The sequence below is a fragment of the Lutra lutra genome, chromosome 2 (genome assembly GCF_902655055.1).
Source record: "Lutra lutra chromosome 2, mLutLut1.2, whole genome shotgun sequence".
Lineage (NCBI taxonomy): Eukaryota > Metazoa > Chordata > Mammalia > Carnivora > Mustelidae > Lutra > Lutra lutra.
The window spans coordinates 60,771,961-60,787,239 of NC_062279.1; the positions used below are offsets into that span (position 1 = coordinate 60,771,961).

At 39.4% G+C, this 15,279-nt stretch overlaps 1 protein-coding gene across 1 annotated transcript in view; it reads right to left on the bottom strand.

Annotated features, from left to right (window-relative positions):
• Positions 1–11,354, bottom strand: part of LOC125094218 (glycophorin-A-like) — a 36,108-nt gene extending 24,754 nt beyond the window's left edge. Inside the window, exons 1-2 of the mRNA XM_047719889.1 lie at positions 11,256–11,354; positions 7,291–7,362 (exon numbers count right to left, since the gene is read on the bottom strand). Of these exons, the coding sequence (XP_047575845.1) occupies positions 7,291–7,362; positions 11,256–11,295 (112 nt within the window). The 5' untranslated portion in view covers positions 11,296–11,354. The remainder of the gene's footprint in view (positions 1–7,290; positions 7,363–11,255) is intronic.
• Between the last annotated feature and the right edge of the window lie 3,925 nt (positions 11,355–15,279).

The following is a 15,279-nucleotide window of genomic DNA, read 5'->3' on the forward strand; positions in this document are numbered from 1 at the left end:
CAAACTATGGAAAGTACCTAGATGTCCATTGAGAGATGAATGGACAAAGAAGATGTGAGATATATATACTATTCAGCCATCAAAAAATGAAATCTTGCCAATTGCAATGATGTAGATGGAACTAGAGAGTGTTATGTTAAGAGAAATAAGGGACTCAGAGACAGACAATTATCATATGATCTTGCTAATATGCGGAATTTAAGAAACAAAACAGAGGCTCATAGGGGAACAGAGGAAAAAAATTAACAAGAAATCAGAGAGGGAGACAAACCATAGGAGACTTTTAAGCATAGGAAACAAACTGAGGGTTGCTGGAGGGGAAAAGTGGGGGGGAATGGGGTAACTGGGTGATGGACATTAAGGAGGTCACATGATGTAATAAGCAATGGGTATTTTATAAGATTGATGAATCATGGACCTCTACCTCTGAAATTAATAATACATAATATGTTAATTGAATTTAGATAAAAATTAAAAAATAAAATAAAAAGTGTCTGGGAAAAATATGTATGATTGAAGGGTGCCTGGGTGGCTCAGTCAGTTTAGTGTTTGCCTTTGGCTCAGGTCATGATCTCAGGTTCCTGGGATCAGCCCCACATCAGGCTTCCTGCTCAGCAAGGAGTCAGTTTCTCCCTCTCCCTCTGCCCCTCCTTCCACTCCTTCACTCTCTCTCTCTCTCTCAAATAAATAAAATCTTTAAATATATATATATATATATGAATATGTGAATATATCTATCTATATCTATCTATATATGACTAAGCATCTAATGAAAATAAGCCTGAGAAATAAATAGCCATAAAAAAAGAACACTGCCAAAAATTTCACTCAAGAAACACACTCAATGAAGAAATAATTAAGCAAATCAAGCAAGACAACTCTTTTGGAGCCTTCAAAAAAAATCAATGCCGGGGCGCCTGGGTGGCTCAGTGGGTTAAGCTGCTGCCTTCGCCTCAGGTCATGATCTCAGGGTCCTGGGATCGAGTCCCACATCGGGCTCTCTGCTCAGCAAGAAGCCTGCTTCCCTCTCTCTCTCTCTCTGCCTGCCTCTCCGTCTACTTGTGATCTCTCTCTGTCAAATAAATAAATAAAATCTTTAAAAAAAAAAATCAATGCCATTAAAAAAAAAGTTGGGGATTCTTTCTAAACTAAAATAGATGCAGCAACCAAATTCGATGAATGAATGTAGGTTAATATTTGATTTTAAACAAAAACAGCTATAAAAGACATTCATGGGACAATTGGGGAAATAAGAATATAAAGAATATGTTATGATATTACTATTAATATTATAAAATATGAAATAATGTGATTATTTAAGATAATGTCCCTTTTCCTAGGAGGTGAATATGAAAATGATTATGAGTGAAGTGTCAAACCGTCTGCAATTTATGCTCAAATGATACAACAAAAGTATATATATTTATACACTTATAGACAGATAAAACAAATATGGTCAATTATTCACAATTATTAAATCAAGAAATATAATATATCAATATTTCTGCTAGTCTTCTTTGATTTTTTCCATGTGTTTGGAATTTTTCAAAATAAAAATTTAGAGAAAAGGAGTAGGATAATATAATTCACCATATTTGTGTATACATGAAGAAAATATAATTTTTGCTTATTTTTGTAAAAAAATCTTTCTACTATAATTGGAAGAGATGACTCTTCTTCAAAATATCTTTCATGCTTAAAACTGAGACATAGTGATTATTTTTTATTTAATTATTAACTATTTTTAATTAATTAATTTACCTTTCTTTAAAAGATTTTATTTATTTATTTGACAGAGAGAGACAGTGAGAGAAGGAACACAAGCAGAGGAAGAGGGAGAGGAGAGGGAGAAGCGGACTCGCCGCTGAGCAGAGATTACTAAGTGGGGCTCAATCGCAGGACCCTGGGATCATAACCTGAGCTGAAGACAGGTGATTAACTGACTGAGCCACCCAGACATTTACCTTTTTGATAGCAAATGCATGTGTGCACAAAAGCGGATTGCAGAAAAAAAATTATATATAGCAAATATAGGTAAAATGATCCTAAAACAAAAATTAAATGCAACACAACATTAAAGGAATACAAGAGCCAAGGAATTGATACTAGGATGGGAAGCACAGGGCAATATAATATTCATTGATATAATTCATCACTTCAACATACTGAAGAATAAAAATATAGCAAAAAAAAAAAAACAAACAGAAACCAGTAAGATGAATAGACATTCTTAAAGGAAAGTAAGCAAATGTTTAAAAAATACTCCTGTCATACTTGGTAGAATAGATATTTTCTCTCTTGATAACTGTCAGAAAATTTACTATTATACCATGGAAGTCAACTTTCAATGTTTCAACTATGATGCAGAAAAGATATTTTGTAGAATTTTAGATCTTTTCTTGATTAAATCAATGGGAAATTTCTCAATATGATAAGGATAATTTACTGAAAGCAACAGACGTCATAATTAATGGTGTGACATTCATATTATAGACAGTCTCAAGACAAGGATGACAACCGTCACTACCATTATATAACATTAACATATATAACATTTAGAACTTCTAACAAATGCAATATGATAGGAAAGGAGCAGCTAAAAATATTTATTTCAAGTGAAGAAACAAAATTTCATTTTTATAGGGAATACAATTACCTAGTTTTGAAAATTGAAGAGAATCAACTATCTTAACCAAAAAAAAGGTTAGTGATGTCACTTATAAAATGAACATATACAAAGTAATAAATTCATCTTAGGCTGTCAATAAACAATTTGAAAATATAATGAAACATATTTTTTTAAAGATTTTATTTTTCAGGGTGCCTGGATGGCTCAGTCGTCAAGCGTCTGCCTTTGACTCTGGTAGTGATCCCAGGGTTCTGGGATCAAAACCCACATCCAGCTCCCTGCTCAGCAGGAAGCCTGCTTCTCCCTCTCCCACTCCCCTGCTTGTGTTCCCTCTCTTGCTGTGTCTCTCCCTATCAAACAAATAAGTAAAATCTTTAAAATTTTTTTTTTATTTTTCGTTTATTTGAGAGAGAGAGAGTGCATGAGAGAGCATGAGGAGGGGAGGGGAGGAGGGACAAACAGACTCCCCACTGAGTGGGAGGGCTCTCTGAATCCCAGGACTCTGAGATCATGACCTGAGGTGCCCAGGTGCCCCTGAAATTTATTTTAATTAAGACATAATATAATAGAACATGTAAAATGCCTCTTCAAAACGGAAACACATAAATTTATCTAAAGTTTCTTTCAGAAATTTTTTCAACTCTTCGGAGGATGTAAGATAAGACTCAGAAGAAAAATGTGATCTATTCCCAATTCAGAGATTTACCATTACAAAGTTTTTCTTTGCCATGAGCTAATTTATTCATTTAGCTCCATCGTTAATTCTATTCTCACCAAATAACGTGGAGATAATTTCATGTTGCCTAAGGGATAGCTTTCCCAAGTGATTCTGAAACTCATCTGGAGGAACAAACAGAAACTTCTGGCTTCCCGTCAAGGCAAACTAGCTAGTTGCAGACCAAAAATCCTCCTGTCCATGATACACAGAAGAACTGAGCCAATGGAAAGCATCCAGGGAGGGCAGCAGAGTCTACCAGAACAGCAGGTTCTGGGGGTGGAGGGGAGGTGCAGATGGGTGAGCTTGACATTGGCCACCGGCTCTCTCTCCCCTAAAGACATTTATTTGTCTATTTCCAAGTGAGTCCCGAGAAGCTGTGAAACTTGTGAGAGAGTTTAATGGTCTCACAGAATGAGGGGTTCAGGGCTCACTGAGGAAGAGAAGCCACAATGAATGCTACAGATTTTAAGTTGGGGCCCCCAAAACGCTACTCCCTAGAAATAGGGGTGAACAGAAAGAGAGCTTTCCAAAAGACCAAATGCTGGCTGTAGCTCTCAGAGGCTTGGTTGCTGAGTGGATTAAGATGTTTCTTCTCCAGTAACTGCCCCCCCAGAAGCCAGGATCTGAACTGGCTCTGGTTTGCTTGCCCTCACTCACCTCACCCCAAATCTGACTCTGATGGATCCCTGCTGTATTTACAATTATGATATTTTATTCACCATTGAGATTTTTAATTCATCTTGAGTTTTTAAAAAAAATATTTCATTAAAATATTTATCTTGATGACTTAAGGTTTTGGTGCCCCCTTCTTTCGTCCTGAGGTGACAAGTTCACTCACTCTCCCCTAATCCCAGCCTTGAATCCTACACTTCAAATCAGTGAATTCCATTGCATGCAAATTACATTTTAGTAAAGCTTTTAAAAAAATAACACAGAGAAACAATTTCTTTTCACTTGCAATCAAGGAAATCAAAGTCAAAACATAAATATACCAGGTTGTTCACTTAACCTTTATCTCAGATAAAGACTTCTGGGATACAATTTGGCAAGAAAGTACTGAGACAGATGCCTTCAAAATATACTGATGGGTATACACTTTGACATAACTTTTGGGGAAGTGAATTTAGCAATATTCATCAAGACCTTTAAAATGTTCATATTCTGACACAAAAATGAGTCTACAAGATGTCTATCTTAGAATTGTTTAGGTATTAAGGGGGGCACTTGTGATGAGTACTGGGCGTTATACATAAGGGGTGAATGACTAAATTCTACTCCTGAAACCAGTATTACCCTGTACGTTAGCTAACTAGAATTAATTAATTAATTAATTAAAATTTTATTTATTTATTTGACAGAGAGTAGGAGAGAGAGGGAGAAGCGGGTTCCCCACTGAGCAGGGAGCCTGATGTGGGGCTCGATCCCAGGACCCCGGGATCATGATCCGAGCCGAAGGCAGACACTTAACTGACTGAACCAGCAGGTGCCCCAAGCTAACCAGAATTTAAATAAAAACCTAAACAAACAAACCAAAGACTGTAAAGCAGAAACAACCTAAATATTTGAAACATGGCATACGTTAAATAAACTATGATTATGCATCAGATGTAATACCATGAAGCCATTAAAATGTTTTATAAGTATTATTGACTAGAATGGAAAAGATGTTCTCTAAGTGAAGAAAAGTCAGGTTTCAGAATATTATATGAAGTCATTTTTTAAAGTATATATTTATAAATATACCTAGAAAAACTTCTGGAATATTCATACTAAAATGTCAACAGTGTTTATTTCTGAATAGCAGATTAGGCATAAGGAAGGAAGTAGAACTTCCCCAAGAGAGTAGAATTTCCTCTCTTGAGGAAGGAAGTAGAATAAGTTGGTTAAGGCTGAGGGTTCTACAGTTAAATCCTCTGGATTTGCATCCAGCTTTCCTGCTTACTATATGTTCTTAGGCACATTTTTTGTTGTTGTTATTGTTTTGATTTGTTTTTTTTTAAGATTGCCTCCCTCCTTCTCTTCCTCCCTCCCTCTGTACCTCTCTCTCCCTCCCTCCCTCCTTTCCTTCCTTCCTTTGAGGGAGAGAGAGAGAGCAGGGGCAAGAGCAGAGAGAGAGAGAGAGAGACAAACAGACTCCAAAATGAGCACGGAGCCCAACAGCAGGCTCAATCCCAGGACCCTGAGATTGTGCCGAAGCCGAAATCAAGTGTATGGATGCTTAACAGACGGAGCCACCCAGGTCCTCCCCTTAGGCAAGTTTTTAAAAACTTTCTAGGGGCACCTGGGTGGCTCCATCGGTTAAGCGTCTGCCTTGCCTCAGGTCATGATCCCAGTGTTCTGGGATCGAGTCACGCATGGGGGTCCCTGCTCTGTGGGAAGCCTGCTTCTCCCTCTGTGTTCCCTCTCTCACTGTGTCTCTCTATCATAAATAAATAAAACCTTTAAAAAATAAAATAAAATAAATAAAACTTTCTGAACCTCTGTTCTTTCACCTGCGTAATGGGGACAGAACCTATTCCATAGAGTTATTGTCAGAATAAAATTCATGCAAGGGGCTTAGCATGGTGCCTGCAACATAGAAAGTGTCCCGCTTGAACTACTAACATTTTCCAATTCTTATTGTTCTCTAATGAATATGTGAAAAGTTAAATATAGGCATGACCCTTGTCCTCTCTTTCCATATGGTTTCCATAAAGTGGAGAACTCATTGTCTCTATCATTGGGTAAATATGTTCTATCACTGGATTCGCAGTACCTAGGATCAGAGGTGGTGAAAGCAGATGTGTAATTGGTACTTGCGTGGAGATTCTGAAGGCATAGTAACAAGTTAAGGTCACAGGAGGCTAACGGTATAGAAGACTGATGTTAGTCATAACGCAGCCTGATTTTCATATTGGATTAGAAGAAGCATAGCTTAGCAGAAAACCCTTCCCTTGACTCATTCTCCATTTACTACCAGAGATTTAAAACCCTTCTTCCCTAAGTGAAGCCGGTTTGTCTTTCTTGTTGTACCTAGTTAATTCCTTAACTTAAACAGCTCCGTGAGTTATGCACACCTTGGAGGGAAACCCAGCACTTTTGCTTGGATCTTCAAAGCAACTTGCTAAATTTGAGTCTGATTCTAAAATACCAAGGGAAATGAGGCTCTAGTAGAGATGAGGGCAGAACTCTCCTCCTGCACCTTTGCTCTAGGGGCTGGTGTCGCACTTGGGGACTGAAAAAAGAATGTACAATGTTTTATGATTTGGGGCTTGTGATGTTTTTGGAGTTGTTTACTTATCTGAGACAGGCATGGACCAGAACACTCCCTGAGTCCCATCATGTGACAGAAGTCTCTTAGGGTTCTATATGCTGCCACTTTCCTGATACTCTTAGCTGCTAGAATGTGGCAGCTGGCAATTTGGGGCTGTGCATCATAACAGAAGTGGATGGGTTGTGTATCATAACAGAAACAAACCCTATAAAAATGGAAAAATTATTAAGGATGGTTTATCTCATCTGCTCACCAATAATTGTTGCTTTTTTCCTGACCAGATCCCTGAAATCAGTTTCACCAGACATTGTAACCAAGTTTATTTGAGCAGTAATAACCACAATGAAATGCATCTCCCAGGATCTTGGTTTTCTTGTTAATCTTTGTCAGCATTGCTTCGTGATAGGGGCTTCTTAGAAAGCAGAGATTTGTTCAGTTTTCTTTTAAATAGTTTTTAAACTCTTCCTAATTACATTTTATTGATTCTCTTTGCAGAAAATTTAAAAACATCAAAAAACAAGAAAAAAATCCCAACACTACAATCCCAACACTTGGAGATAACCCTGGGATGTTTCTTCTCAGGCCTTTTGTTTTAGTTTCCATCTAGGTCATGTATCACAGAAGACCACACAGAGAGGTACTAATTAAATATGCAGAAATGATGATGATGGCTGGAAAACTATTACGAACCTGTTTCTGTCTGTACCGTTTTTTGTACTTCCTGAGTCACAAGCTTCTCTTGCTCGTCATTAGAAATACAACCTATAAAGACAAGTTGAGGAAATCACTTAAAATGTGCCTCCTAAATTGGTTCATAGGTATATTGAACAATCCTCTAGAAACCAAAGTTAAAAAAAAAAAAGCATCAAAAGAATGTTAAATCTGGTTTCCCAATTTAAAATTAGTATGTGTCAGGTTTTCTTTTTAAAGATTTATTTATTGATAAATAAATAATCTGAAACCACGAGTTGGACACTTAATCACCCAGGCAGCCCAAGTGTGTGTCAATTTTGAGGTACCATCCCATCTCTTGCTTCCCCTCTCTTAGGGGTCCTTCCCCAAGTGTTCATAGTGGGGTGTCCGTTTCTTTCTAAAAACCCAATGTCACACCAAGCTAATGAGATTCCTAGGTTTGGGGGCTACACTGCATGTTATCTCAGGCTGAGCTTTGAGAAGTCCCTGAGGTTTAGAGGTGGAAGGGATTTTATTCTATTGTGTATAGGCACAAGGAAACTGAGATAGACTGATTCTACACAGTTAAACTAGTCTGCACCGAAATTCTGGTCATTTGTCATTTCTGCGACTACTCTTTATTGCATTTGAGTTTATTATTTATTTATTTATTATTAATTATTTGTTTATTATTTATTGAGTTTGAGTTTATTGAGCTTACTTTGTGCCTTGCAATGTGTGGATGAATAAGGACGGACCCAGGTTTTACTTTGAAGAAATTTAAGTGGTCCCTGAAACCCAGCTCAGAATGCTTTCCTGTAACTTCTACATGGGCAGAAAGACACTCCTCCATCACCGAAGACAAAGGAAATGTCTTGTTTCTTCACTTCGTCATTCTAAGCACGTGCTTCGCAAACTGATGTACCTGAGGACTATGTAGGAAGAGGCTCCGGGTATAAGGGTTTATCTACATGGAGCTCTCATTTTGTCTAAACAAACAAAGACAAATAATTCTTTTCTTTCTTCTCCTCCTTCCCCTCTTCCTCCCTCCCTTTACTTGCTTCCTTCTTGGTTCAACCAATATCCTAATACATGTCAAGAGCTATGCTTGATTCTGGAGATACACTAATGAATAAAACAGCCATAATACCTGTGTCTTTGGATCTTCCAACTAAATCTTTATATTATGGTCTAGAATGCAAATTCTGCATAAATATTAAAGTAAAATCAGGAAACTTTAAGAGGTCCTGCTTCATGACATCGTTTGCCGGTCAGAGTGTTGCAACACTCTATTCTCAAATTCCTTCTTAGCGTCAGAATCTGATTTTCAAAGAAAAGATTTGAACACACCAAGTTTTCTGCCCGTGTCAGAGCTTTAACCCTTGCTCTTCCCTCCTCCTTCAATGCCTTGCCCCCAGATGTCTCAAGCCGGCTTTTTTTCGTGGTTCACTTCTTAGCATAAATGTCACTTACTCAGAGAAAAATTTCCTGTTGCCCTTTTGGAAATCAGCCTGATGCATTACGTTTATCACCTTTCCCAGTTTGGTTTTCTTTGTATTATTTATCACTGCTCTTATGTTAGCGGTTTACTTATTCCATTTAGTGCTGGTGTTCCCTCCCACTGTCTGCCCCCACCCACGCTGAGCAGACCCTCCCCAGGAGCTCACAGGTCTTACTGCTGCGGCCTCAGGGTCGTGGACCATAAGTGTTGAATGAATACATGAATTCAGGGATCGGGAATCAAACAATCTAAGGAGAGCTTACTCTCCATTTGGAGGATGACATCTGATAAATTTAGAATTAGAAATACTGGTTTTACCCTTAAGATTCCTGGGGAAAGAAAAACAATCTTCTCTCTTTTTCTCCCTAGCCAAAGATGTTTAACCAGCCTCGCATTTTCCAGACTCTCTCCTTCAGCTGCTGCAGGGGGAAGGGGAAGGATCCTGCTCAAACACCTTTGCGTTACTCTATAAAGTAGTCACATCCAGAGAATTCTTCAGAGGGTTTCAGGAAAGGCAAAGATGGTAAGGGAGCAGCATTGGCACTGAGGCCTCACGGTGCTTGGAGTCACATGGCCTTGATGATCACTCATGAAGTTTTCATTGAAGGCCTTAGTATACTCTAGCAAGTATTGATATGAAGAATTTCTTTCTTTTCCAGGAACCTTTTCCAAATATCCCACCCCACTCCCACCGCAAAAACAAAACAAAACAAAACAAAACAAAAACCCAAAACCAAAAAAACCCAAAAGGGGTTGCATCTGGTTGGATATGGAGCAGGCCCCCTTCCCCCTCTGAACACAGAAAGAATACCTCTTCTCTCTTCTGTGTAATAGCTCTACAAGTACTGGAATATATTTAAATATTATACCACATCTCCTCTGCTTGTTCTCGCTTCTTCAAGCTGTCTTTATACTTTGCTACTTGAAAAAATTAGAGCAATTTTATTAAGTCTTCTGTTTTCCTGTAATTTTCCCATATTCCTGGACTTCTCGGAAATCATCACATACCCAGGTTTACTCCCTAGACAGTAATTACTATCATAGCTGAATTATTTATTAATTTGCTATTACTTTACTTTGTCCTTATTTCATTCCTGGGAGGCGGGTGCCAACATTGTATACATTTTACAGATGAAGATATTGAGGCAAAGAGAGGATACTTTGCCTTAATGTTCCCCAGGCTTTCAGAAGTAGAAGCAGGTTTGAGCCCAGTTCTGTCTGTTTCTCATGCCTGCATTTTAACCATTACACTACTTTATCCCCTAATATATCTTAGAAAATGCTAGATCCTTTCCCTGTCTCCTACAGAGTGCCCAGAAGATCCCTGATCTGTGCTCCAATTTGAGTCAGACTAATGTCTGGGGGATAAATACATTTCAAGGAACTGTCTGCTTCTTATCTCTGTGCTGGGCGCTAGTATTTCTAACACATAAACACTGCATTTGAGAAGACATTAACCATACCACTCTCGGGAAGAAGCCAAAACTAATTGTTAATTTAATACAACTTAATAATACTCCATATTATGATCTCAGGGTCGTGAGATCAAGCCTCACATTGGGCTCAGCGCTGAGCATGGAGCATGCTTGGCACTTTCTCTCTCTCTCTTCCTCCGCCCCTCTCAGTTCTCTCTCTCTCTCTCAAAATAAAAAAATAAAAAAATAAAAAAATAAAAAAATAGGGGCACCTGGGTGGCTCAGTCAGTTAAACTTCTGCCTTTGGGTCAGGTCGAGATCCTGGGGTCCTGACATCAAGCCCCAGGTCAGGCTCCCTGCTCAGTGGGGATCCTGCTTCTTCCTCTCCTCTTTCTCTCACTATTTCCCTCTTTCAAATAATAAATAAAATCTTTAAAAATAATAAAATAAATAAAAATAAATAATACTCTATGTTAATCTTAATGAATTGATTTTGACATTTTGATATCTCCCCAAACCACATAATACCTAAGCCAATAAGACTTGCTTTTTCTTTTTCCTCCATCATTCCACAGAGTGGGAAACAACTCCCACATGAATTCAGAGTTCATGCTTGTAGCTCGTACTCTTTCGGTGGGAGAAGGAGGAAACTCGAATTCTTCAGAAAACTGTATTAAAAACTGAGGACCCAATATCCACCTTCATTAGTGACTCTTTAATTTAGAAGTTAAACACAAAGAAGGCAACAAATTTATTCACATGGGGATATTTCTTATGCTATTTGATACAATTCTTTTCACTGTAGCTGGACTTAGAGCTGAAGCATGCTTCTCTTACTGGAAAACTCTGATCCAGCCATAACTACCAAGCACCTGAGCACTGTACTCTGATTCCTTCCACTGTACCAGCTCAGTTCCAATAAAAATACATTCACCAGACTGAAATCTGAGACACTAGTCATTCATTTATTCATTTAACTAAGATAGAACTTAGGGCAGGCAGTTTATATTTTAATCTATAATTTTATATCCAATATAACAGCATCATGCTAAAAAAAATCCACTTACCCGAGATTAGTAGTAATATAATTACTATTTTTTCATACATCCTGAGATCATGAGAGGGCTGTCAGTAGTCAGTACCGGGAAGCCACCAAGGACGGACTGGTGTGGTGGCGCGAGGTCCCCACCCAGGAGCTGGTATCTTTCAGACACACCTTTTTGAGGCAGCACTGATAGGCCTGGGAGGCATTTTAAAATAGGCAAATTTGTCAAACATCTGTCAGTAAAGATACATGGATAGCTTCTTAGCTGGCATTATTAAAGTGTTAAGTAAGGTCTTCACTGCAGGGAATTGGTTGCTACATGTTAAATTTATTTGGCATAATTTTTTCCAAGATTTTATTTATTTATTTGACAGACAGAGATCACAAGAGGCTGAGAGGCAGGCAGAGAGAGAGAGCGAAGCAGGCTCCCCACTGAGCAGAGAGCCCGATGTGGGGCTGGATCCCAAGACCCTGAGATCATGACCCGAGCTGAAGGCAGAGGCTTTAACCCACTGAGCCACCCAGGCGCCCCTATTTGGCATAAATTAAGTGAGTATTGCAAGGCAGTGGTCTTCAGCAGCTGCCCAGTTAGAACTTGAAGGCCTGAGACAGGGTCCCTGAGCAAGGGTGGGGTAGCCCTTAGGGAGCTAGAGACCTTCTCATGTTTCATGTAGAGATCCTTGAGGGCCGGGATGAAAGTGACTTCTTATATGTGAACTGAATGTATTGGAGAACTCCATTGCCATTGAGTGCTCTGAGGTTTGAAAGAACTCCCACACCCATGACAAGTCACACAGTGATCTGAGAGTGCATGAGACGCAAGAAAATTTCATTTCAAACTGGAGTTTCAATGCAACAGCTCGCACCTGCGTGGCTGCAATCAGGGCGTTCTTCCTCTCCAAAATATGCCTCACTAAGCAAGCAGAAGTGTGTAGCAGGACAATCATGCAAACACTCAAACACAAAGGCAGATGACCCCAAAACCTTGTTGTAAAGCAGGTTAAAATGTGGGGTACAGCCCTCTGAGGAAGGGTCATTTTAAAGGGAGGCAGAAAACTAAACAAAAGAATATAAATTAGATCTGAAACTGCTCAAAAGAAGGCAATTGGGTACTCTACCTAAATCTTCCCGTTAGAGCCATGAATATCTTTCCTGCTTGCCCTAGGAAATTGACTTGCTAAGTCAGCAATTTGTCAAATAAATTATATGTATATTTTCACCCAAAATGTGGTTTAAAAGACTATTTATGAAACTAACGGTTTGCAGCCTCAGGAAATGGAGCCACAGAGAGAGGAAAAGAAGTCTTTTACTGGGGAAAAGATGGAGAAAAATGTCGGCTAACATCCCAGACAGGGAGCTTGGAGGCACAGAGTGGGCACTGAGATACAGGCTTCAGGGGGACTAGGACTGAGGGTCACAGAGGGGGACTCAGAGACAGTGCAAGAATGTTAAAACCCCAGAGTCCTGGAGTCCCTCTGAAGGGCCTGCCAATTCATGCAAAGCAATTATAGCAAAATTTACAAGTAGTTAAATGTAACCAATATTTAGGAAACCAAAATCTTGCTTAAATTTAGTATTTGTTATGGCTGGATATCAGGTTGGGTTGCAGAAATTGTTCCTAGTAGACAGTCAAATAAAGGACATTTATTTTTGAATATTAATAAGAGCAGTAAGATTATTTCACATGATTTCATATTTTTAAGGTAAGAACAATTAGCATGAGCCTTACAAATGCTATCTCCTTTTGAAAATAGGCAAATAGTCACTATCCTCACAATGGATTATTAGGCAGCTATTAAAATCATGTTTTCAAAAAATAAAATCAAATCATGTTTTCAAAACAGTTGATATGGAGACTCGGGATAAAAATGGAAAATGGCAAGATCCAAAATTTTATATATAAAAATAAAATCCTGTTTGATTCTTTTTTTCTTCTGTGCTTGTTACCTCTGCCTGGAACACACTCTCTTCTTACATGATCTATTTCTATTCTGCTTAAGATCTCAGTTTAAGAGTTCTTCCTCCAGCAAGCCTTCCCTGACTTCCTAAGTCTGCACCAGGACTTTCTGTTCTTCTCTTATCATTGAGCTTACCATATTGCACTGCAGTCCTCTTTGTGTCCTCACTGGACTACAAATTCTAAGTGTGCATGCCCAGCCTGTGGCTCTCTTACTTACCACTGAGTGCTTGGGGCACAGTTGGCAATAAATATTTGTCAAATCAATGAATGACAAATGAATATTGCACTGCAGAGGAAAGCAATTTCTTTTAGGCGATCTTGGGGAGCAGAGGTAGGTCTATCTATCTACCCACCCATCTCCTATGTCATATCGTAGCTTCAGGTTACCTCCAGCATGGAAGTGTGTCGCTAAGATGGTATGGAGGACAAGAAAATCAGTCTAAAATCCGTAGCATCTTCAGCCTGTACTGATTGGCCTCTGAGAAGACTTCCTAATGTGACCTTCTGCTTTCCTGGGGAATCACTTCATTAACCACTCTTGAACTCCTGCAACACTTAAGCTAGTTCATTTGTTTTCCTGCACGACTATTTCGTTGTATTGGTAAGTCTTGTCTCCCTTGTTCTACCTCCAGCACGGGGCAGAATACCCTACCGAGGCTGAGGGGCAGTCCGTAAATCGTCATCAGTGCTGGCCACCAGACCACATAGGCAGCCGCCTCCATGAACAGCCCGCCACAGAAGAGAAATGGATGCTTTGCTCTTGGTCACTAGGAATGATCAGTCAGCTCTTACTAATGTGGGGAATGGGAATTGACCTTGAGGTAAGGACAGTTTTGTAGCTTCCTGCAGGCACCCACGTTGACCCTACCTGGCCTGATTAAAGACAGGAAAAACCTGCAGGGTTCCCAGCGTAGAAACAGGAGGCGAGCTGGCATGACACACAGGGTGCGTGGAAGGAAACTGCGCAGTGACCTCTAGTGGCACATCCGCATAATGGAAGAAAAAATGTGAGACCTGAAAATGCAACAGAAAAAAAATACTCTGATTACATCTCTCCCTTCCATGCATTTCCCCGATCTTCTTTATATTCTTACTGAAACACATATTCCAGAGCATCAAAAAACCCCACCTCTGAGATACATCATGCAAATCTGTCAGACAAATTTACATACCTTTTGAGAATTTGGAGTTTATGTCTAAAATAAAACAAGTACTTTTGAGACATTTCCTCAAACAGGGAAATCTTATTTCTTGGTACTGTCTGTCTGCGCTATTTTTTCTTGATGGCCAGTAGTCCAGAAGAAGGATGAATTACAATGTGGCAAAGGAGGAAAGTCAATTTGTATCTGCCAACCTAGCTCCAAGTTGTTTCACTATTGTATCCCTTTTTGTCAATTACTAAGGTCCCAACTGTTTCAAGATCAGACTATGCCTCAAGATCAGACCAGGCTAGTCTGATCTGCCTGTGGAGAAGTCTACTGTTTGTGTTTTTCATGGAGAACCAAAGAGGGAGGGTAGATGTGGGAAAGTTGACATAGTGGCTTCCATTTTAGCTTGTGCCTAGGAAGCCGCACTCTGCTTTGCCAGAGTGGTTTAACATCTTTCCTTGACCTTCTTTTATAACCACAGCATTTCAAGATTGAAAGAAACACAAATTTGACGAATCTGTGGCTCAAAATAACTCTATTATAGAGGCAGAACAGATACAGGTTTCCCCTGCTACCCAAAGGCAGAGCTTTCTCGTGAAACTCCATAAGCCAAATGGCATAAAGCAAAGAAGCGATTACCATTATTTACATAGAAACATATCTGAGCATTTCCAGAACCCTAGAAAACCTCTCTTCGGCTTTTCTCATACCTTAGACACATCTTGCTAACAGATGCACAAAAGAAGTGGCGGTAAAACACAGGAGCTCGCAGACACCTCTCAAGGCTCTGGCAGCCTGATGCTGAGATGCTGCTGAGCCTAATTCCCAGGGACGGACCTTGCAGGGGGGCGGGGGGCTGATCTGACTCTTCCGGTTTGTGCCCCCTCCGTAATGGCTTCAAGTAAAAACAAACGCTCAATGCTATTGTCATTTCTTGT